The sequence below is a fragment of the Fusarium verticillioides genome, chromosome 4, assembly GCF_000149555.1.
Source record: "Fusarium verticillioides 7600 chromosome 4, whole genome shotgun sequence".
NCBI classification, from domain to species: Eukaryota; Fungi; Ascomycota; class Sordariomycetes; order Hypocreales; family Nectriaceae; genus Fusarium; species Fusarium verticillioides.
In genome coordinates this window covers 815525-835732 of record NC_031678.1, presented here as the reverse complement: position 1 = coordinate 835732, position 20208 = coordinate 815525, and the positions used below count along the sequence as shown (strand labels likewise).

Genomic DNA, 20208 nt, shown 5'->3' with positions numbered 1-20208 from the left:
TCCAATGCTGTCCCTGGATAATGCCAGTCACCAGCAAACCCAGGGGACGTCGCGGCAGAAGAGTTGCCGAATCAGAGCCTGTACACAGCATCGGGTCACATTGCGAACGGCGCCAGAAGGTCTGGGCTTCCATCATTTCTCCTGTCAATCACAACGGATGAGCAACTCTCCAGATTGGAATCTACAGATCTTCACTGTTCAGCCAAACATTGATTGGATTCCTGCGCCTCGCAGAGTCGCGCAGGCTCCACCACGTGCACAATTGCTTAAATGATTGCATAACATCGAATGGCCAAGAACTCCTTCGTACGGCATTCTATTACACACTAAAGAGAAGGCTAGGGCATACTGGTCTTTCACGGTTAGATCGGTCGCTAATTACTCTCTCATGATCTGTGTGACTACTCCGTATGACGCCGTTGGACTGCTTCTGGTAAATTGTCTCAGATTGGGTGTCGTCGAGTTTGCGGGTGGCTGGTTTGCTAGTGTCGTGAGCGAGGCAAGGGTGCAAACCTCAAAGACAAAGGGAGAGACAAGGGGTTTTCTCAGCGGTAACGAGCGAAACCTCAAACCTCCCTGAAGGAGAGCTGGTTGATGGCCATGATCTGCAGGTCCTGGGTGTTCATCGTCATTTGTCTGTTTCGTTGGCATGTTTCGACGAGAGTTTCAACGTTGTAAATTCCCAAACATTTATTTGCTTTGCATAAGGATTTATATCCAGGGGTTGGAATATCTGAGGGGCCAAGATGCCTGAAACGGGTTTCACTTCCGATACCAGCCAATCAAAGGCTGTCTGTTCCTCACTGCCACCCAAACCCCTATCATAATCGAGAGTGGCGTTGGTCGTTTAACGGCGGGATGACCTCAGTCTGGACTCTGAAATTAGTTAGCAAAAGTGGTGACCCTGTAAATATCGTAAATAAAGACCGACATAATTAATATCTTTCAACTTAAGAATCTTGGCTTCCTTGGCTATGTTTGTTGGTTTTGAATTTTTGGGAGATTTCGATCACTACGCTTTGGTTGTTCAATGTTCATACCAGTCAGTTAGTTTTCGCTCCCTCCAATTGCTAAGACCACGCTTCAACGTAGATCTGTTACAGTATGATTTAATTGTCCAATCTCCCTTCCCATTGAGTGCCAGCACGAGGCATTATTGAATCGACATTGCAATTACGTATACAGGCGTGAATTGAATACTTGATCTGCAAATCTTCAGCTCATTAATCAGAGTGAGTTTTCTGGATGGCAGTACAGTCGGGACCATGTTTCTCGGTTGCCTCAAAGCTCGTTGAACCAGCGCCATGCCCGTTTACAACAGTAGATAGTCCAGAACCACCCAAAACTCCTTAGTTGTTCTATGTACTGGTACTACTATAGCTGCTGTAACGATGGTACAATCTAATTTGAGAACAGGTCCTGGTGCTCAACATCCGCGTTGTTTGGGCATTTTGGATACGATCGCCTCGTTTCATCACGAAACATCCTTGATAACACAACTGAACATAAGTATAATAGGACGCAGTGTTGAATTATAGGACCCTAGCAATATTGTAACTGCTTTCATGACCATAAATCCGTGGCCTTCTCTATCCTTGAGGCAGCGTTGATATGGATCAAAAATGACGCTATGACAATTCGGCTCGTGGCTCACATCGACATCCGTGCCTTGTTCGCTATCACTTACACCGACAACCCTTTAATATCGTACATTTGCGAATCATGACGGTGTTGACCAAGTCAACCTTCAGAGTAGTGCAGGGTAGGCGATGCATGGTGTGTAAGTGAAAAAGCTTTGTCAATGGCGACACTTATTCGTCCGGAGTACATTATTACGGGCCTCATTCTTTTCAGTAAACCTGCGGCTGGTATGAGAGGCAACAGTGGCCTTTCAACATCAATCAATGTTTTTCCTTTCAAACATGGCTTGCTGGGGTTGCGAGTACAGTGGTTTGCCAAGTTTAATACGTTCCTTCGTCAGAGTGACCTTGAGGTGAGGCATCTAATTGAATATACAAACTCTGCTTGAAAGTACGATCGTTTCACTTAAATCGATTTCACCAAGCAAACAGGAGTCAGCGAACGCTCTGAACCTGATCCGTCTGTACCTTACAGAATCATGTGATAAGCCACAAACCATGCACAGCCACATAAAACCCCACATCCGAATGCGGCCCCTGGCTGGGGTCGCATCTCGCAGTTGCGATAGCAGACAACTACTTCACTTCTCGTACTATGATTAAGTATTTCCCGTAACATACCAGATATTTCACGATGGACGACCTCTCAGGCCTCGATTGGTCTTCTAAACCAGCCGGCGGCCAACCGAAGCCGCCTATTATGAACTCAGCGTTCGCGCCTATGAGACCAACACCACCCCCTTTGGGCTCAGGCCGTAACACGCCTCTATCCACACAGGGCTCTGGATCCGTGGCCCCCAAGCCTGCACCGACGAAGCCATCGCAGGATAGTTTCAGCAATTTGATGAATTTTGGGCCTGCAAAGTCGAAGCAGAACCTGAGTTTGGCTGAGCGTCAGGCGCAACTTGAGGCTGAGAAGCGACAGAAGGAAGAGGAGAGGAGGAAACAACAGGAGGCCCAGTTTGGTAATGGACAGTTCTGGGATGCACTCGGAAACAGAGGTGCATCGACGAGCCCTGCTTTACAACCACCACCTATTTCGAACACGCCAAAAGTCGACGACGATGACCTCTTTGCCGCCTTTAATAAGGATACCAAAGTCGACAATTCGAGTTATTACCCCCCTCCTGAGTCGCATCGATCAACTCCAGCGAATGGCGCCCCAGCAGCTGCGCCAATTAACTTGAACGACCCCAGTGCATGGAATCCCGACGGAAAAGGAGCAAATGGAGGCGCCTTTGGAGTTGAAGATGATGATCCCTTTGGCCTGAACCAGATGAAACCCACTGCTGCTCCTGCGACGTCTACTCAATTGGCAGATGATGACGACTTTTTGGGAGATCTTGCACGCCCAGTTGAGGAGGTACGACGCAAACAGGAAGCCAGCAGACCACATGCGGAGCCTGGAAAGCCTATTGAGGACGAAGACTCAAGCTCATCTGAAGAGGAAGCCATCCCAGCACGTGAGCAGTATGTTGAAAGAACACCACGAGTCAACAAGGATCCTTTTGATCGAGCTGTGGCACAACTTGTGGACTATGGATTCTCCGCTGACGATGCCCGACGTGCTTTGGTTGAGAGTGGTGACGGTTACAATGCTCAAGCTGCGGTCAATTGGCTTCTGGATGAGGCGCATCGAAAATCTAAGGAACAGGCGCAGGGGAAACCCTCGTCTGCTAGTTCTAGTAGGCCCGGAAGCCGTCCTCCAAGAGGTGATCGCAGGTCGCCTGCAGCAGGCGATCAGGACTTGGCAAAGACAGCTGCTGCAATGGGTAACAGTCTCTTCAAGACTGCCAACTCACTTTGGAAGACCGGACAGAAGAAGATGCAGCAGGCTGTCGCTGATTTCCAACAAGAAGGCGACCCAAGCCAACCTAAGTGGATGCGGGAAGCACAGCAACAGTCCAGATCTCAGAGCACAGGAGAGGCACGAGCAGACGCTACAGACGAAGCGATGATGCTTGAAGCTGGTGGCCGTCCCCAGCCTCGTCGGACTAACAGTCGACCTACTGAGCAGAGGGCTACTCCTCAGACATCGAGAGGACAATCACCCGCTCACTCTGCTGGTAGTCGTGCCAGTCCAGCACCTCGATGGCAACAGCAGGCCCCACCACCGACATCGGCTTTTGATTCTAAATCGCGGCTCAACAGACTGGCGGCAGATGATGAGATCTCTACATATAGAAGCCCTAATAGGAGAAATAAGACATCTTCACAGGCCTCTTCGCCAGCGCCCTCACCGAAGCCAACGGAACCAGAAGCAGATTTACTCTTTAACTCTCAAGAAGTTAAACCATCCCAGTCTATACCTTCACGACCCGCTCAGCCTTCTCCTCGACCAACTCCACAGGCTAAGAGACCATCACCTGTCTCAAAACCATCACCACGTCCAGCTCGGGAGATCCCTTCTATCAGCCCTGTCGCGCTTCAAACCTCTACACAGCACCGCCTTCAAGGCACAGCTCACTTCAAGAGAGGTGACTATGCTGCTGCCCATTCATCCTACTCGTCTTCGCTATCAGCTGTCCCACCGACACATCCTCTTGCCATCCTCCTCCTCTGCAATCGTGCTTTGACTGCGCTAAAGACCGGAGAGCCCAAGCAGGCTGTCGAAGATGCCGATAGTGCACTCAAGCTTATCGGTCCTGGCAATGGTCAAGGAGAAGTGGTGGCTGTGAAGAATGAGAATGGAGTAGACGAAAACCGAGACCTGAAAGACCTTTACGGTAAGGCCTTGAGTAGGAAAGCAGAGGCTCTAGAACAGATGGAGAAATGGGGTGATGCTAGTGCGGTCTGGCAATTGTGTGTCGAAAGTGGCGTTGGTGGATCGAATGCCATTAAGGGTCGACAGAGATGCCAGAACACTCTGGCGCCCAAGCCCAAGCCGGCACCGAAGCCAGCAGCCGCCAAACCTCGGCCTAGACCCTCCGCAACGGCCAGTCTTGGACCTCAAAAGAGCTCCGAGGCCGTTACGCGTCTTCGCGAGGCAAATGAGGCTGCAGCCAAGGAGGATGACGAGAAGTTTGTGCTCTCGGAGAAGGTCGATGCCAAGGTATCTGCCTGGCGCGACGGAAAACGAGACAATATTCGGGCTCTCCTTGCTAGCCTTGATAGCGTACTGTGGGAGAACAGTGGATGGAAGAAGGTGGGTTTGCACGAATTAGTTATGAACAATAAGGTCAAGATCTCGTATATGAAAGCTATCGCAAAGACACATCCTGACAAGGTAAGCATTATATCAAACAGTACCCTGTCTAACGTATTTCTAACACATCGCAGCTTCCTCAAGATGCAAGTACCGAGGTTAGGTTGATCGCAGGATTAGTGTTTAGCACTCTCAACGAGAGCTGGGATAAGTTTAAGGCGGACAATGGACTATGATCTATGCATGAGCATGAGGGAGGGAGTTTGTCGAGCGTTCACTTAGAAGCGTGTCTTGAGACAGATGTGGGATGAGTATATGAATTTTATTTGGCGGCGATACCGCTGCCGAACACCATGCTATGCCATACCTCGCCGTGTCAAAGATGTGCGCCAATACTCCTTGCTACTAAGTATCTACATGTTATAGACCCAGCATTTTTCGGACACCCTCGCGGACTTTATTTTCGTATTCGGTGCGCCGCTCACGCCACATCTTCGCTGCCTCAACGTTTGCAGGAGACTCGTCGTTGGGCTCGGCGAGCATGCTCATGACAGAGATTAGGATCTTCTCGACAGACTGAATAGGTGACCATCGTTCGGATGCGTGCTCGTAATGGTTGGGATCGTCGCCAGGAGGGTGAAGGATCGAAATGCATACCAGGCCACTAGGGTACACTGTAGAAAGTTAGTATGAGCATGCGAAAGAGTGAAGAGTTGACGAACCATTTGGGTGCCACACATCGGCGAGGAACTTCATTGATGGCGGGGCAAGCGGATAGTCCTTTGGGAACTTGAGCTCCGCAGGAAAGACGCCGCCCTCGAAGGGTGTACCCTCAGGACCTTGAATAAGGCATTCCCAGTGAAGTAGGTCGTCTTCAGAGATGGGGCCGGCGGTGATGCCTTCTGGTGGGTTGTTGGTGAGGGCGCGATACTCTTGGAGTAGGCGGCGGTGGGCGGTAGACGTCATGATGCGGGGTGTGACAACAGGAGGGAGCACCTATGCTAGCCAGTGACGAAAAAGAAAGGATGTAATCTAAGAAATCGACGTTGTTGTAGACGTTAGACAAGAAATGCAATGATGTTGTTGGGATAGACTCAGAGAAGCGGAAGGAAGGTACGTTTCGGACAAGGTGGAGGGAAGGTGACGGCTAGTGGGGATCCCGGGATACGGACCGCCCCACAATTTTATTTCGGCGTCGATGGTCTTTTGCCGTTTTTGGCAGATGCCAAAGAACCATGGATATGACACGGGGAGCAATAATGAGGCCAAATTGAAAGCTGGGAAACTGAACTGGATTGCCAGAAATTCTGGCATTGATGAAAACACGTAATTGCCATGTTTGTGCAAGTCCGCCGGTTTCGATTCTATGAGCGAAGCTGACCGGGCAGTGAAACATGATGAGAAACAGAGTAAGACGAAGCTATCCTACTGTAGTATACAAGCTGGGGATTCATAGTTATCATGGGATTCGTATCTGCTAGAAATGGTTTGACCTCTCAGATAGTACTGAGCGGTTGAGGGTGTTCTACCAGCGAAACTCAAAAGAACCTCAAAGACAAAATTTCACACAAAAGTAATTCATTGATCAGGATTATTATAAACAATCCAATAAGGAAAGCCTGCAAGTAAGCTGGTTTGACGCTGAGGAGGGAATATATCGCTAAAAACACCCGCTGGCTCTGGAAATGGTCAATATGCATCACCACGAATTGCAAAACATCACAAAAAGATCTAGAACTCATACTGAGCTCGCTGAATTCTCCGGTGCGGGGAGTCGAACCCCGCTCGCCGCGGCTTTTATAGCAGAGCAATTGAAAACGCGGAATGATAAACCGATACACCACACCGGATGCGTTTGTTGAGGATCCACGCTGGTTTCGATCCTTATAACCATTTGTGCAAACTGTGGAGAGCTCAATGGATCATGACCCACTTAGTCCATTGGTCTGTCGAGTTCCCTTAGACAAGCGTTGTGTGTGCAAGTCCAGTCTTCCCTTTTGCATATCTACCAGCAGAGAATGTATATCTTTGATAAGGATTGTCAACTGCTTAATCATAACCCCCATATTTGTAATACGATGACCAAACAAAATGGGGTGAAGCATATTGGCGATGCTGATATTTGTATGTCGCTGATGTTGAACATGTTGGTATACTAATTAGCAGTTATTACACTCTTGTGTGTCTCCATTCTGCTGTTTTAAATCAGTTTTAAACTGTAAGGAATGAATTCAGAGAACAACAGAAATGTATAATAACTTTGACTTGTGTGCAGAAAATGCCACAAAGGCTCTTGAATCATAAACTAACCACACCATGAGCTTGAGTGTCCTGTCCTAACAACAAGGAGACTTTACATAGTTTCAGTCAGTGTTAGGTCAGCTATTTACATTTGAAATCTTGGTGACATTCCCAGCTCTGATGCTATCTTGTCACTGCCCTCATCAGGTTTCGTGACTGCCTCTGAACATGCAACTGAGGGCTCAACATATCATAAGGATTACATAAACTTAGGGAAGCTTAGTCCTAAATTTATGATGATTTAGGCTACCTTAGGCTAAACTCATCCTAAACCCATCCCAAAAGATCAGATGATTATTGACCCCGTGCCGCGGAATTGAACATCATGGCCTTACTGGCGGTTCTCGTGTTTGGCATATTATCGATCACCATCCGGTCGGGGCCCCTTCTTCTCATTTACTCGCTCTAGAAGCTGATGATCTTCTTCGGGACTGAATCCAACTTCATCGGACCCTTGGGGGAGGTCGTCCACTCGTCGTAGTAGATGAGATCGGCCGACGTCCTGAGAAGTTTCATTGAAAGCCGAAGTGGCCGGTGCTCGTCGTTCTTGTAGAGAACATGGAACTCTCCATTGTTACGCCACGGAGGACGAATGAAAAGCAAGCATCCGGCTTGGTACGGGACAATGTGACCTGTCCCAGCATCGAAGGTCCCGACGAGGTTGATATCCACCGGGGTCTGGCAGTTGAGAGGTAGGAGGAGCCCCACCACAACTCCTAGCTGGCTCCTATAGAGGCAAGTAGAACGCTCAGTCTTGCTAGAGCGCGATGGTTGTCTGAGGACTCACAGGATAACGCCATCTATCTCCTTCTCGGGGTCCGTGAGATCGAGAGCCAGGAGATCCTGTACAGACGCCACTTCCGCTTGGAAGTCTTCGCCCTGAGGCAGCGACGCCTTTTTCTACACGGATGAGAGAACGTCGAACTCGGCCGTCCTGTTCAGTAGTATAAACCAAGCCAGTGGGTTCAAGGGTAATGTCCTGATGTTGACTGGACATTCTGAATAGATGATAAGAATCAGAGGGTTCTCATAGTTCTTAAGGACTTGAAAAGTGATATAGAGTTTGAGTCAACAGCATGAAACGGGTATGCGATGAAGAAGAGCGAAGGGCAAGGACTAGGCGGTCGAGGTTGAAGAGGAGAAAGTGAAGGAATGGAGAATGAGGAATGAAGCTTAATGTAGATATGAGAAGGGTTTGTATAATAGAAAGAACAAAAGTACTGTTGTAGATGGGGAACACGATTCATAATGAAATGTAGCAGACGAATGTACCATTCATATATCTACATGTCCGCCACTGAACACGAAAGACCTTGAAATTTGATCCCATCGATCAGTGTGCCCTGGCGAAGAGCAATAGCTAAGTGTGTTAGGCATTCGAAGTCCTTCTTTAGCACGACGGACATAGCCTCGAGGTACACGTCCTAAAAACAACAATGGTCAGCCATGAATCAATAATGATATTTTATTTCCCCCATCAATCAGAAACTTACAGTACAAAGGTCTGCAAGCGAGACGGGATGTAGCACAAAGCCTCACCTGGTGTATATGACCTCATATAGAGTGTGTTTGTGACCTAGAACCAGCCATTCAAGTCCCTGACATGTACGGGCGATAAGCCCATTCAAGGCTCTGACCGGCATTACCCTCCAGTCTGAGCTGTCTTCATTGAGAACGGCAAAAAGACCCTTGACATTCCGGAATTTTACGGTTCGGATGAGACTCATGAAGATTCGGTCGATATCTTCATGGATTTGCAGTGACTCTAGTGATTCTGGGGCACATATGTCGCGAATTATATGGTAAAAGCTCTCTTCGTCACTATTGCGTGATGAGATGTCCCAGGCCACACGTAGACTTTCCTACGTTGGCTTTCTGCTTATTTAGATGGCTCCGTCGGCTGTCAAACAGCGAAGGCCTCGCGACAGTCTTCCGGGCAACATGGGGGATGCCAGTCCAACATAGACTGAGGTGGATATAAGTGGCATCTCCTGAAGTGCTTGACGGAACAGTGTCGGCAGCTCGTCGCTGGGGAACAAGAATAATAATCTTATGCTTGCCGATAGCTATGTTGATCGGAATATAGTGGTCGCCCTCCCAAAAAGAAGAATGCAGTATGGCTTTGCACGTCAGAACCTCATCATGACCCCTTTACAGCGATATGGACATGCCGGACTTGTCATAGAGGTCGTGGCAAAATATGAACCGATGGTCGAAAGAGTGTCTTGAGGCCTTATACTACGACTTTCTCGGAGCCTCTCAATGCAATGTGGCAAAATAATCGAGGGCCAAAACATTGTCTGCATTAGTTGGACGTTTTCGTCAGCGCATCAAGACTGCTTGCGTCTAGTAGCTCGACAACCATTTCACGCAGCTCTGGTGGAAAGGTTGTCAATAAAGCTGCCATATTTTTGGAACCACTTTGGCGATGGAAATTGGTTATGTAGTTGTCTAGCAAACATATGAATGCTTCGCTGATATCCTTCTCCAGAGGCCCGTCGTCGGGCTCGTCAACAGCCATCTCGTGCCCTTTCTTCTGTTGCGTTGGGCGCACCCATGAACTTGCGAAAACTCCAGGAAATTCTTTAATCAATCTAGCCTGATACTTGCTCAATTTATGTGTCCCGTAGTGTGATCGCATCACGATCCATTTTGCCCATGTCACGTTGACATTTTTCTTTCAAAATTTGCGTCCACTGGGAATAGTGCGGTTAGTAGGATTCGTTTTGATATCCCCGTTATCAATGAGCTTCAGTAGCTCCTGTTTCGTTGCTAGGTCCCAGTGTTGGTGAAACTTTCGCCAACGTCCCTGCAGTCGCTTCAGGAGGCGCATATCATCGTCGTTGTGGTAATTGTCCTCGATCGCCGCAGACTCGAGGTCTGGGAAATTCACGGCTTGGTTGCTCATGCTCAGGCACTGGAGCTCGAGTTCTATGAAGTACTAAGGTTCAGGAACCAAGATTTCGTTTCTGTATGTGAGAAGACGCACACCTTGTGATGGGTTCTGGTTGACACGCAGCCGAGCGCGAGAGCAAAAAGAGTTACCAGATTCTGGGTAATTCAAGAACATCAAGTTATAGACAATTATATCATGCCCCTAGTGAAAAGACAACCGTGATATGGTTGTGTGGCGAGATGAAAAGGGGAAAAGAGGATAAAGAAGAATAGTAGAGGGAGCAATGGCGTAATAAGAATTACTACATATAGAATAATTGCAGCAGTAGAGCAGATTAAAATATTTTCGAGATCGTTTTGGTGCTGAAAATAATTCTATCATAAGTTTAGGGTCTCATACATTGCCGTGCAGTGCCAGTGTCACTGCGACTCATAAAATTATTCCTCTCTAGTATTCTGCAATTCTCAACATCTCAAAACGCGAAATTTAATCTTCGTATTTCGCAACATTTATTTTACCCTTTAGTCAGCGCTCAAATCTACTTTACTCTCAACTTTTCTTCGACATACTGCTGTATACCCCCTATCTTACTCGAGCGTATTCTATATATTGTACAGAGATGTTCGAAAGCGACCAAAACCAGAACGTCCCTCACCCAGGACAGGATCTCGCTCAAGTTCGACAGTGGATGTTACCTCGAGATCCTTCTTCTGTCTCCCCTGGTATTCTGATGCTTCTCAACAACCAGGAAATCGTGAGCCCATCTAACCCCCCTTTTTTCATTCGATCACAGTCTAATCACAAATTAAAGCTGGCTGAGCAACTCTCGAAATTGACTGATATTGTCTCTGATTTGAAAATCGGGCCTCGTTCGTCATCGAAAGCAAGCAGCCGACGTTCCTCAGATGCAAGCAGTCGTCGTTCTTCCAAAGGCAGGACAAATGGTCAAGAGCAAGCCAGCGATGTTGACATGGGCGAATATGATGACACCGTCACCCGGTCTGAATGTGATGAAGCCTGCCTTAGGTAGGTTGAGTAATGTGGGAACTACCCATTGGCGCATCAATGAGGTTGATCTTGGGGCTCCAAGTAACAACACTGGCTTCCCCTTGGTAGGTCTAGATTCCTGGATAAATCGTTTTTCAAAATTCGAGGTTCACATATCCTCATAGGGCTACTTCTTTTATTATCTTTCTTTTTTTCCTCTTGAGGATTTCCCATATGAAGATGACAAATTAGTTACTGCATCTGCAACCAGAAATTCTCGAGACTTCAATCAATGTTTATTGTGGTCAGATAGCATTTGCATTTTGACTCACCGTGACAAGCGGCATGGCTTATATATTCAATCATTCCAGCCGGTCAGCGCATTGTATATGTATCAATTTTTATACTGGTCTCCTGGAATTGGTTTCGGAAGTGAGTACTTTGATGTGCCTATGGAATAGTACCACAGGAGTTCGTCTGAGTCTGGGATCCCTCGCCATTATATATTGCTCTTACCATTCTGTATAGTATGCGCAGTTGAATGCCAGACCTCGTCTTTATCGAATGGTTTATGTGACCTATTGGAATGGGTGAAGATCAGACGCTCACATAGCTTTGTCAGTGCATTCAACCGTGCAGCCCCCCCACCCCTCTCTCTCTTCTAACGAGTGAGTGTTCATTATACTGGCCTATTTACCATTAAGTGCCCGAAGCCTCAGTATTACCGTTTTTAAACATTCGAGGCTACTCATGTCCAGTTCCGCTTCAGACCCAGACGGGGAATAAAATCATGATCGTTGCTGGCATTGGTTCTTAGAAGATCGGTTCCTTCAGATAGCCTCTTTCAGTATGTCGGCGACGCTTATGTTCACGGTGCTATGTTTGGAGAACACATCACTGGCGAGTTCTCCTGGAGAGATGTTCATCTAGTTTGAAAAGGGGCGTTATTCGGTTCGTCACGAGATTTAGCAAAGTTCAGTTGTGCTTGTAGTGAATGATATAACTATAGCTCATCATAGAGCAGAGTAAAGTCGTCGAAATACATATCGAGAAGCGAAGGAATTAATACCATATGAACCACCAAAATCGATCATCCCCTTTCTCATTCCTCATAAGCCACATGACCACCACATGCCGTAAAACTCACTACACCCAGAATACAGATGAAAGACACTGCCCTCCCATTTTACCAGCATGCCATCCACGGACTGCACTGGGCCTGAATGTTGTAGCTGTTGTAGAGAGGGTAAGTTCCCTTGACAGCTTCCAGAACCGGATCAAAGAAGTCCTTGTTGAATCGCTCAGATTGGCAAGACGAGCAGGGTCCAGTGAGGAAATTGTCGTATGTAGTGTTGTATGCGAGGTAGCCGATGGTTTTCTGATGAGAAACATCAATGGCCTGCAAACTGAAAGACTCAGGCATGACCACCCAATGATCCGCTGTGGAGTTGCGCTTTCCTGGTACGGTTGGGTTCTGGTTAAAGAATGTGCTGTTCATGCCAAGGTCATGGAGAGCTTTGATCATGATAAGTGTCAGGTGAGAGTCAGAATCAATCTGGATGCCAGCACAGTCGATGTTAATGGTGTAGCCGTCCCCTTTCACCGGTTCACCCACGCACTTTCCGGTGTTCCGATCCCAGGAAAACTTCTCGATAAAGGCTTGCCAAGTGTTGGGCCAGTTGATGAAACGGGGGCTGAGGAGAATAGACACAAATAGTTTGCCAGCATTGGGGTCAGCTGGAGGGTTTGGCTCACCACCTGTGGGACTAGGTGTTGCTGGCGGCTGCGAGACAAATGTAGTCGTGGCAGGCGGGGCAGAAGATGTTTCCAAGGTAGAAGTAGGATTTTCCATGCCACTGGGACGAGGAGGGGCGCGGTTATCACGGTTGCAGACAAAGGCAGTCAAGCAGACCGCATCAGCGTTGACAGTCGTGTTGATTGCTGCGCTGACAGGGCGACCACGATAGGCATAGCAGGTAAGTTCTTGACCGCCTTCCTTGGTGGTGACGGCAGACCCAGCTGGTTGACCGTCAGCGATCCTTGGGTTGATATAAGCTGTCCAGACAACACCGTTAGACAGCTTGACGGTGGTTCCCTTGGGATTCCAGGGGTAGGTTCCATCTGCGTAAGGAACTTCAACCTCCAGATCGGGTGGAGGGGGAAACTTGGAGACATCGTCAGGCCACTGAATGTCCTGGTACCAGTTCACTTGGCGAGAAGTAGACCATCCAGGATGGGCTTTGTTGTCACCAATGCCACAGTCGGCAAGAATCAGGTCCTCATTGGGGTGACGAATTTGGCCTTGGGCAGTTGCCAGAAAGGCACCAACGGCCGCCAACTTGACAGAGACCATGTTTTTTGAATGAAGGGCTTGCTTCAGGAATGCAGTGCCGGGAGTTCTTTGCAGAATTTTGAGATTGAATGATTGATTTGAGGCAGCAAATTGGAGGGTTTGTGAGAAGTGAGGGGATGCAGATGTGTATGAAGGAAGATGAAAAGGATAGGGGAAGAGAACAGACGGAGAATATTCTTAAAAATCCTGGCATATCCTAAGGAAGAACTTTGACTAGGCTCCTTCTTCTTCAACTACAGTCGCCTCATTCTGAGGACCTTGTTGGGGACTTCTGAGGTCATTGTCTTGCGTCTTGGGCAGGAGCATGCCCATCGCAAGGAGGCGGTTTGGACTGAGGAGGAAAGAACACCGATGCAAATGACGCGGACAATGCTCTTTACCTGCATTCAAAACTTATATCTTGGTTGACCACATGTTTTCTCGCGTCATGTGAAGGTTGTTGGGGTTCGAGATATCTCATCAGGAAAGAGAGATCATCGAGGATGTTCCAAGAACGAGGACCACACCTCAATGACCTCGCTCAATTGTATGTCTGAGCAGAATGGGACTACCTACCCACAGATTCGAAATCCAGAGTTTAGATGGCTTCTCGATTTGTATCAGTGAAATTGGATTCTGGCAAATATCCCAAAGTGAAACCGCAGTTTGAAGACGAATGATTCGAAAGCCAACTCTTAGGCTCACCATGTGATAACTCACAACAAGCGCAATTGTGGAACGACTCTTTTCATAAACCCCGGATGGTGCACACTATATCATATATTAACATCAATAGCTAGTGAATCGCACAAAAGAAGTTCGGATCGATAAGTGTAAAGCACACAGTGGACGATTATATCATTTTGGCTAACTGGTTACCCTGAATAGCGCGGAGCGCGGGCTAAATCAAGCCGTCAGCAGCTCCACATAGAATTCAACGACGACTGTCGAAACCCTCGATTTACTCAACGCTACCAATAAAGCACCTCACCTAAGCTTGGATATCTAATCTCAATATGCGTCGCAACTTCAAAATTTTCAATTGCCGCCCTAGCCTCCGTGCTCGCGCTCCCCCGCACATCAACACCTCATATCCTCGCGCTGAGTCAACCCAAGCTTCCCGCATCGATCGCATCACATCTAAGCTGCCTCGACGTTTACAAAGATATACCAGCGGTTTACGCAACGCTCCAGTCTCGCACATTGTTTCATTCTTGATCCTCCACGAAATTACAGCGATTGTGCCGGTGCTAGGGCTATTTGGTCTTTTTCATTACACCAATTATGTGCCAGTGGAATACGTAACGGGCCACTTTGGAAGCTATGTCGAAGATGGAGTTGGCCGATTTGAGAGGTACTTCACACGTAAGGGGTGGTTTGGTTTCGGTCAGAACGAAGACGGCGAGGCCTCAAATGCGGCTACAACACACCCGGACTCCAAATCTGAGGACGCCGTGGAGCGCTGGCATCGTGGAGATGGGCGGTACAAAGTGGTAGTTGAAGTTGCTCTCGCGTACGCAATCACTAAGGCTTTACTGCCGGTTCGTATCATCGGCAGTGTATGGGCTACGCCATGGTTTGCCGGGATACTCATGAGAGCCAAAGGAATATTCACAAGCAAACCTTAAGTCACTTTGAAATCGAGCACGAAGGGTTTGAGAAGATTTTCTGTCTTGATTTTTGTTATACCCACAGAGATGAACTCATCCCACTTGTATGTGCTTTTTCCACTCCGTCATTCAGGGCGTTACAACATCGAAAATTTAAGCCTTCTCGTAGACCCAGTTGAACTGGGCGGACTTCCAGGAGACGACCTCGCCCTCCTTGAACCAGAGAGCAATCTCCTTCTGGGCGTTCTCGACCGAGTCGGAGCCGTGGCAGACGTTGCGGCCGACATCGATGGCGTAGTCACCACGGATGGTACCGGGGGAAGAGGCAAGGGGGTTGGTGGCACCGAGGATGGCTGAATGTGCAATTAGAAAGTGGAAAGAAATAGTCAATGATTGGAGACTTACCACGGCCAGTCTTGACAGCATCACGGCCCTCCCAGACCATGGCGCAGATGGGGCCAGAGTTCATGTCTAGATGAAATTAGATTTGCTTGTATCAATTGGATTTGGAAGCCATACACTCAATCAGACCAGGGAAGAAGGGCTTGCCAGCGAGATCGGCATCTATAACGATGTTAGGGCGAATTGATATATCGAACGACTTTTGGGGATGACGCACAGTGCTTCTCGAGGTGCTCCTTGCCGGGGGTGACGAGCTTGATGGCAGCAAGCTTGAAGCTGTAAAAAGTTAATAGCTATAGCAACAACGGCAGACAAAACTACTCACCCTCGGTTCTCGAATCGAGAGATGATGGGACCAACGAGGCCACGCTATGGGAGCCTTGTTAGCTCTTATCGAATCAATTGTGTAACCGTTGACGTTTATTTACCTGGACACCGTCGGGCTTGATAGCGATGAAGCTGCGATAAACTTAGCAAAACATCCAAACAGGAAGCATACGGGGTGAATCTGATGGCGGGGTAGCTTACGTCTGCTCGGAGGAGGACATTTTGGCGATATTCTTGTCTGGTATGACTTGAGATGTAGGAACAGAGTAAGAAGTAGAGGTAGAGGAGGGATCGACTGGAGGGGAAAGGCCTGAAGAAGGCGGTGAAAAGAGGATATAAAGGGCGAGGAGGGCGAAGAGAAGAGCAAAAAATCGCGGGGCCAGATTTTCCGCACTTCTCCGTCCCTGCTGTTGCTTCCAATTCTTGCCGCTGGCGGCGGGGTCTTCACGTTGGCGGGGCTCCTCTACAGCCATGATGAGCTGGCGTTGAGGGGTCTTGGGTGCGAGATCTGGAGAATTCACACGGACACGTGATTTAACTAGTTGTCGAGGACAGATATAAATTAGGTACTGAACAAGAAAACAGGAGTACGGAGAGGATTAGAGGATTAGAGAAAAAGACAGGAAAGCGATACTATAAGAGTTAACATAGTTCATACTCAAACAGAATTCATAAAAGAGGAACTTGAAGAGTAGCGAAACTTCTTTACTTACAAAACTCAAAGCGCGTAAACGAACTGTACCTGCATCAAAAAGAGCTTCTTACAGTGCATCCAACGCGAAAGCTGAGCTCAGAAATCGAGAACTGAAATGTTTGGTTAACGGGTCTAATCTTTTATCGAAGCTGCCCCGCCATTTAGGTATCCACTCCCCTGCGTCTGAAACCAACCCCAATCCGGAATGGAGTTTCACAGGGGAGCTTAGGGACAGCTTGACTTGACTTCGACATCATCAAAGCTGAGGTTATCCCAGCATAAACAACAATAACATTCTCTTAAACCAGCGACTGGACAGAGGATATAGGCCAGAGGACCATATCTGATGCCTCCGCATTTTTTCATTTTAATTGACCATTTTCTCGTTTATTCATTTCTTCATACTTGAGCTCTGGTTCCTGACCGTCTCAACATCATGAAGTCGAATACGGCGTCGTCCTTTCGCTGGACGGCGCTATTGCTGCTACTAGGCACATTTACGTGCTTTTTCCAGTCAGCTAGTAAGTTTCAATGAGTGTACTGACGAAGGGCTCTGCTTACAGTCTTCCCAGTTGCCGTGAAAGACAAGGACTTCAAGAAATGTGACCAATCCGGCTTCTGCAAACGAAATCGCGCCTATGCCGACAACGCTGTTGCCCAAGGTTCAAACTGGAAAGCCCCATATGAGATCTCAGCCGATTCGACAGTTTTTGAGGATGGAAAATTGCAGGCCGTGGTTGTCAAGACCATCAATAGCCATGGAGAGACCGTCCGCCTGCCCCTTACAATTTCATTCCTCAAGTCTGGTGCCGCCCGAGTCACAATGGACGAAGAGAAGCGACGCAACAAAGATGTGGTCTTGCGAGACGATAGCCCTGTCCGAAAGGAAAGATACAACGAGGCGGACGACTGGGTTCTTGTTGGTGGTTTGGACCTTGACAAGGAGGCGCAACTTGCATTCCAAGATAAGTCTCAGATCAATATCAAATATGGACCCAAGGCCAAGCAGGAAGCCATCATCAAGTTTTCGCCTTTCGAAATCGACTTCCGGCGTGATGGTAACTCACACGTCAAGTTTAACGACCGCGGTTTGCTCAACATGGAGCACTGGAGGCCCAAGATTGAGAACAAGGAAGGCGAGGAAGCTGCTGAAGATGAGAGTACATGGTGGGACGAATCTTTCGGTGGAAATACCGATACTAAACCCCGAGGGCCCGAAAGCGTTGCTTTGGACATAACTTTCCACGGGTATGAGCATGTGTTTGGCATTCCGGAACACACCGGTCCTCTATCACTGAAGCAAACGCGTGGCGGAGAAGGCAACTACGATGAGCCTTATCGTATGTATAACGCCGACGTTTTCGAGTACATTCTCGACAGCCCAATGACGCTTTATGGCTCCATTCCCTTCATGCAGGCGCATCGCAAAGGTTCATCAGTTGGCGTTTTCTGGTTCAACGTCGCCGAGACTTGGGTCGATATTACTAAGGCCAAGAACCAAATGAATCCGTTAAGCCTTGGAGTTGGTGGTAAGACTAGCACTCATACCCATTGGATCTCTGAGTCTGGTCTTCTGGATGTCTTTGTTCTTCTTGGTCCTACCCCCCAGGACCTCACCAAGACTTATGGCGAGTTGACTGGCTACACCGCTATGCCTCAAGAATTTGCAATTGCCTACCACCAATGTCGATGGAATTACATCTCCAGCGATGATGTTCGAAACGTTGATCGCAACATGGACAAGCACAAGATTCCATACGACGTCATCTGGCTCGACCTCGAGTACACAGATGATCGCAAGTATTTCACCTGGGAACCTCACTCGTTCCCCGATCCCATTGACATGGGTGAGCACCTCGACGCTCATGGTCGTCAACTAGTTGTTTTACTTGACCCTCATATCAAGAAAACCGACAACTATGCTGCTTCCGAAGAACTCGTCGCTCAAGACCTTGGTGTCCATGACAAGGAGCAGAAGCTCTATGAAGGATGGTGCTGGCCTGGAGCGTCCAACTGGATCGACTGCTTCAACCCTAAGGCTATCGAATGGTGGAAGACTATGCTCAAGTTTGACAAGTTCAAGGGAACCATGTCCAACACTTGGATGTGGAACGATATGAGCGAGCCCTCAGTCTTCAACGGGCCCGAGGTGACTATGCCCAAGGACAACATTCACCACGGAGGATGGGAGCACCGTGATGTCCACAACCTAAACGGCTTGACCTTCCAGAACGCAACGTTCCAGGCTCTCCTTCACCGCGAGAAGGGCGAGCTTCGACGACCATTCATCCTGACCCGAGCCTTCTACGCCGGCTCGCAAAAGCTTGGTGCTATGTGGACCGGAGATAACCAGGCCGATTGGGGACACTTGGCTACCTCTATTCCCATGACCATCAACCAAGGAATTTCCGGCTTCCCTTTTGCCGGTGCTGACGTCGGAGGCTTCTTTGGTAACCCCGAGAAGGATCTTCTCGTCCGCTGGTATCAGACTGGTATCTGGTATCCTTTTTTCCGAGCTCATGCCCACATTGATGCTCGTCGTCGCGAGCCTTACCTCCTAGGCGAGCATTACACGCCAATTGCAACCGCCGCAATCCGACTCCGATACTCGCTTCTCCCTGCTTGGTATACTGCATTCTACAATGCTGCGCAGGACGGAAGCCCCATTATCCGACCTATGTTCTGGACCCATCCCTCAGAGGAGGCTGGTTTTGCTCTTGAAGATCAGTTCTTCGTCGGCTCAACCGGCCTCTTGGTGAAACCAGTCACAGAGCAGAACAAAGAGTCTGTCGATGTCTGGATTCCCGATGACGAGGTCTATTATGATTACTTTACCTACGATGTTCAAAAGACAAGCAAGGGCAAGTATCTTACAGTGAGCGCGCCCCTTGACAAGATCCCCGTTCTATTGCGAGGTGGTCATATCATTCCTCGACGAGATATTCCCCGACGATCAAGCGCTCTGATGCGATTCGATGACTACACACTTATTGTCTCAGCCTCGAAGGCTAGCGCTGCTGAGGGTGAGCTCTATGTGGATGATGGCGACTCGTTTGATTACGAGCAAGGTCAATACATTCACCGCAAGTTCACGCTTAGTGGAAACACCCTGACCTCTATTGAGGCCGAGGGACGTGACACCAAGTCTATCAAGTCTGGCCCTTGGCTGAAGGCCATGGAGAAGGTGAACGTTGACAAGATCATCATTGTCGGTGCGCCCAAGACCTGGGACCAGAAGGAGGTGCAGGTCGAGTCTGAGGGACGAACATGGACGGCCAATGTTCAATATCACGCAGCCAAGGGCAGCCGCGCAGCCTTTGCGGTTGTTGGCCGAGTTGGAGCCAAAATTGGCGAGGATTGGAGCGTCAAGCTTGCTTAAAAGACATGAATTTAGTTTGATTAGAGGTGGAGTGCAACTAAGAATAGACACAGTTTTGGACATTGAATTGATTCACGGATGGACTATGGACGGCAGCATCCGCAATAATTGCAACTATGTTTACTAGAATGTCACTATCAACAAAGAGATACAGTGTCAAGTCCTACTAATAAGGCAAGTATCGACAGTGATGGCGCGTTACGGAAATACGGACGATTTCAGAATGGCTGAGTGAGTGGAGATGCATTGAAGTCAAGGCCAGGGTTGAAAATAAACATGATTAGAGCAATTACGAAATGGAATGCCTCAAGAATGGAGTACAGCGTGAGTGACGTCGGCGTCTTCGATGATTCAGAGTCGGATCATGAGCATCATGACAATGCACAACTCTTGAAGATAATCGGATAGCAATTGGATATGCACGACATGTGAGCTGATCTGTGCATCAGAAGCCGACGAGGTGCATGGAAATTTGCTTGGATCAAGATGGTTGGG

At 48.4% G+C, this 20208-nt stretch overlaps 8 protein-coding genes and 1 non-coding gene across 12 annotated transcripts; 3 read left to right on the top strand and 6 right to left on the bottom strand.

Moving 5' to 3' along the window:
- Window positions 1–2202: 2202 nt before the first annotated feature.
- FVEG_04605 (hypothetical protein) lies at window positions 2203–5406 on the top strand. Its single transcript, XM_018892413.1, has 2 exons — window positions 2203–4866; window positions 4920–5406. Exons 1-2 carry the CDS (start codon window positions 2275–2277, stop codon window positions 5019–5021), a joined length of 2694 nt encoding a protein of 897 aa, XP_018749110.1. The 5' UTR covers window positions 2203–2274; the 3' UTR covers window positions 5022–5406.
- Window positions 5031–5958, bottom strand: FVEG_04604 (ubiquitin-conjugating enzyme E2-18 kDa). The gene is made up of 2 exons (XM_018892412.1): window positions 5508–5958; window positions 5031–5459 (listed from the first exon to the last, which is right to left on the bottom strand). Exons 1-2 carry the CDS (start codon window positions 5749–5751, stop codon window positions 5206–5208), a joined length of 498 nt encoding a protein of 165 aa, XP_018749109.1. The 5' UTR covers window positions 5752–5958; the 3' UTR covers window positions 5031–5205.
- A 586-nt stretch (window positions 5959–6544) lies between these two features.
- Window positions 6545–6635, bottom strand: FVEG_15512. The gene has a single exon. It is a non-coding gene; the product is annotated as a tRNA-Glu (tRNA).
- Window positions 6636–7491: 856 nt separating this feature from the next.
- FVEG_04603 (hypothetical protein) lies at window positions 7492–8083 on the bottom strand (the record flags this gene model as incomplete). Its single annotated transcript, XM_018892411.1, has 3 exons — window positions 7492–7813; window positions 7874–7986; window positions 8039–8083. The coding sequence occupies 3 exons, from the start codon at window positions 8081–8083 to the stop codon at window positions 7492–7494; spliced, it is 480 nt and encodes a 159-aa protein (XP_018749108.1).
- Window positions 8084–9766: 1683 nt separating this feature from the next.
- On the bottom strand, window positions 9767–10156 carry FVEG_04602 (hypothetical protein; the record flags this gene model as incomplete). Its single annotated transcript, XM_018892410.1, has 2 exons — window positions 9767–10017; window positions 10078–10156. The coding sequence occupies 2 exons, from the start codon at window positions 10154–10156 to the stop codon at window positions 9767–9769; spliced, it is 330 nt and encodes a 109-aa protein (XP_018749107.1).
- Window positions 10157–11926: 1770 nt separating this feature from the next.
- Window positions 11927–13492, bottom strand: FVEG_04601 (hypothetical protein). Its single transcript, XM_018892409.1, has one exon. It carries the CDS (start codon window positions 13320–13322, stop codon window positions 12156–12158), a length of 1167 nt encoding a protein of 388 aa, XP_018749106.1. The 5' UTR covers window positions 13323–13492; the 3' UTR covers window positions 11927–12155.
- A 607-nt stretch (window positions 13493–14099) lies between these two features.
- FVEG_04600 (hypothetical protein) lies at window positions 14100–15674 on the top strand. 2 transcript variants are annotated; one of them, XM_018892408.1, is made up of 3 exons: window positions 14107–14134; window positions 14190–15015; window positions 15070–15674. In XM_018892408.1, exon 2 carries the CDS (start codon window positions 14318–14320, stop codon window positions 14927–14929), a length of 612 nt encoding a protein of 203 aa, XP_018749105.1. In that variant the 5' UTR covers window positions 14107–14134; window positions 14190–14317; the 3' UTR covers window positions 14930–15015; window positions 15070–15674. The 2 variants fall into 2 exon arrangements, with proteins under 2 accessions (XP_018749104.1, XP_018749105.1); XM_018892407.1 differs by having other exon boundaries at window positions 14100–14134; window positions 14190–15674.
- On the bottom strand, window positions 14247–17409 carry FVEG_04599 (nucleoside-diphosphate kinase). 3 transcript variants are annotated; one of them, XM_018892405.1, is made up of 9 exons: window positions 16896–17409; window positions 16354–16838; window positions 15842–16273; window positions 15742–15772; window positions 15639–15682; window positions 15531–15589; window positions 15431–15475; window positions 15317–15382; window positions 14247–15264 (listed from the first exon to the last, which is right to left on the bottom strand). In XM_018892405.1, the coding sequence occupies exons 3-9, from the start codon at window positions 16111–16113 to the stop codon at window positions 15065–15067; spliced, it is 717 nt and encodes a 238-aa protein (XP_018749102.1). In that variant the 5' UTR covers window positions 16114–16273; window positions 16354–16838; window positions 16896–17409; the 3' UTR covers window positions 14247–15064. The 3 variants fall into 3 exon arrangements, with proteins under 3 accessions (XP_018749102.1, XP_018749103.1, XP_018749101.1); XM_018892406.1 differs by having other exon boundaries at window positions 15842–16178; XM_018892404.1 differs by having other exon boundaries at window positions 15842–16838.
- Window positions 16580–20009, top strand: FVEG_04598 (alpha 1,3-glucosidase). Its single transcript, XM_018892403.1, has 2 exons — window positions 16580–16855; window positions 16907–20009. Exons 1-2 carry the CDS (start codon window positions 16771–16773, stop codon window positions 19711–19713), a joined length of 2892 nt encoding a protein of 963 aa, XP_018749100.1. The 5' UTR covers window positions 16580–16770; the 3' UTR covers window positions 19714–20009.
- Window positions 20010–20208: the final 199 nt, after the last annotated feature.

Excerpts from the sequence above, each read along its gene's own strand:
- FVEG_04605 (XM_018892413.1), top strand. The coding sequence starts at position 2,275 with ATGGACGACCTCTCAGGCCTCGATTGGTCTTCTAAACCAGCCGGCGGC. Across the intron at positions 4,867-4,919 it reads CAAAGACACATCCTGACAAG|CTTCCTCAAGATGCAAGTAC; the intron begins GTAAGCATTATA and ends AACACATCGCAG.
- FVEG_04604 (XM_018892412.1), bottom strand. The coding sequence starts at position 5,751 with ATGACGTCTACCGCCCACCGCCGCCTACTCCAAGAGTATCGCGCCCTC. Across the intron at positions 5,460-5,507 it reads CGATGTGTGGCACCCAAATG|TGTACCCTAGTGGCCTGGTA; the intron begins GTTCGTCAACTC and ends AACTTTCTACAG.
- FVEG_04601 (XM_018892409.1), bottom strand. The coding sequence starts at position 13,322 with ATGGTCTCTGTCAAGTTGGCGGCCGTTGGTGCCTTTCTGGCAACTGCC.
- FVEG_04600 (XM_018892407.1), top strand. The coding sequence starts at position 14,318 with ATGCGTCGCAACTTCAAAATTTTCAATTGCCGCCCTAGCCTCCGTGCT.
- FVEG_04599 (XM_018892404.1), bottom strand. The coding sequence starts at position 16,113 with ATGGCTGTAGAGGAGCCCCGCCAACGTGAAGACCCCGCCGCCAGCGGC. Across the intron at positions 15,590-15,638 it reads TCTCGATTCGAGAACCGAGG|CTTCAAGCTTGCTGCCATCA; the intron begins GTGAGTAGTTTT and ends AACTTTTTACAG. Across the intron at positions 15,383-15,430 it reads CTTCCCTGGTCTGATTGAGT|ACATGAACTCTGGCCCCATC; the intron begins GTATGGCTTCCA and ends AATTTCATCTAG.
- FVEG_04598 (XM_018892403.1), top strand. The coding sequence starts at position 16,771 with ATGAAGTCGAATACGGCGTCGTCCTTTCGCTGGACGGCGCTATTGCTG. Across the intron at positions 16,856-16,906 it reads GTGCTTTTTCCAGTCAGCTA|TTGCCGTGAAAGACAAGGAC; the intron begins GTAAGTTTCAAT and ends CAGTCTTCCCAG.